Genomic DNA, 749 nt, shown 5'->3' with positions numbered 1-749 from the left:
TATATAGTAATTTTCTCTCTTGTTTTTTAAAAATAGTTCTTTATTTCTGAAAGTGTTACATATGTCTCCTTTCCCCCATTGACCCCCTCCAACTCCCCCCAGGCCAAGGATAGCGTTTTGAAGGATGAAGAAAGTGAATGAAATCCAGTCCTTCATTCGTTTTTTTAAATATATTTTTACTGATTCCAGAGAGGAAGGGAGAGGGAGAGAGAGAGAAACTTCAATGACGAGAGAGAATCATTGCTCAGATGCCTCCGGCACGCCCCACACTGGGGATCGAGCCCACAACCCAGGCATGGGCCCTGACCAGGAATAGAACCTGGGCCCCTTTCGTCCGCAGGCCGACACTCTGCCCACTGAGCCACACTGGCCAGGGCCCGTCCTTCATTCTTGAAGGGAGACCCCCCGCCCCCCGATAAAGAGACCCGTTCTCTGTCGACCCAGGAGCCGGCACCTTGCCATCCAAGCCCACAGGCGAGGCAGGGGCTCCTGGGAGGGGCCCCTCGGGCGGGCACGGGGCCTCTCTGCCCGTTGGGTCAGGGAGCTGCCAGCCTCCAGGCCTGCCTCCCCCTGGGACCTCCCTGTGTCGTCCGCACAGAATCACCGCCACGGTGGCCTGCGACATGGACTTGGCCAAGTACCCGATGGACGAGCAGGAGTGCACGCTGCACCTGGAGAGCTGTGAGTGCCGGCGGTGCCCGGGCAGCGCCTGCGTCTCAGGGACCTTGGTTTGGGGGGGCAGGGGGCTC

The 749-nt window shown here is 58.6% G+C and overlaps 1 protein-coding gene across 1 annotated transcript in view; it reads left to right on the top strand.

Annotated features, from left to right (window-relative positions):
- GABRD (gamma-aminobutyric acid (GABA) A receptor, delta) overlaps nt 1-749 on the top strand; it is a 6,873-nt gene that overhangs the window by 2,566 nt on the left and 3,558 nt on the right. The window contains 1 exon segment of the mRNA XM_014543764.1: nt 599-681. Coding sequence (XP_014399250.1) covers nt 599-681 — 83 coding nt within the window.

The sequence above is a fragment of the Myotis brandtii genome, unplaced genomic scaffold, assembly GCF_000412655.1.
Source record: "Myotis brandtii unplaced genomic scaffold, ASM41265v1 scaffold334, whole genome shotgun sequence".
In the NCBI taxonomy this organism is placed as follows: Eukaryota; Metazoa; Chordata; class Mammalia; order Chiroptera; family Vespertilionidae; genus Myotis; species Myotis brandtii.
The sequence above is the reverse complement of the archived record's forward strand: the minus strand, read 5'-3'. Positions and strand labels throughout refer to the sequence as shown.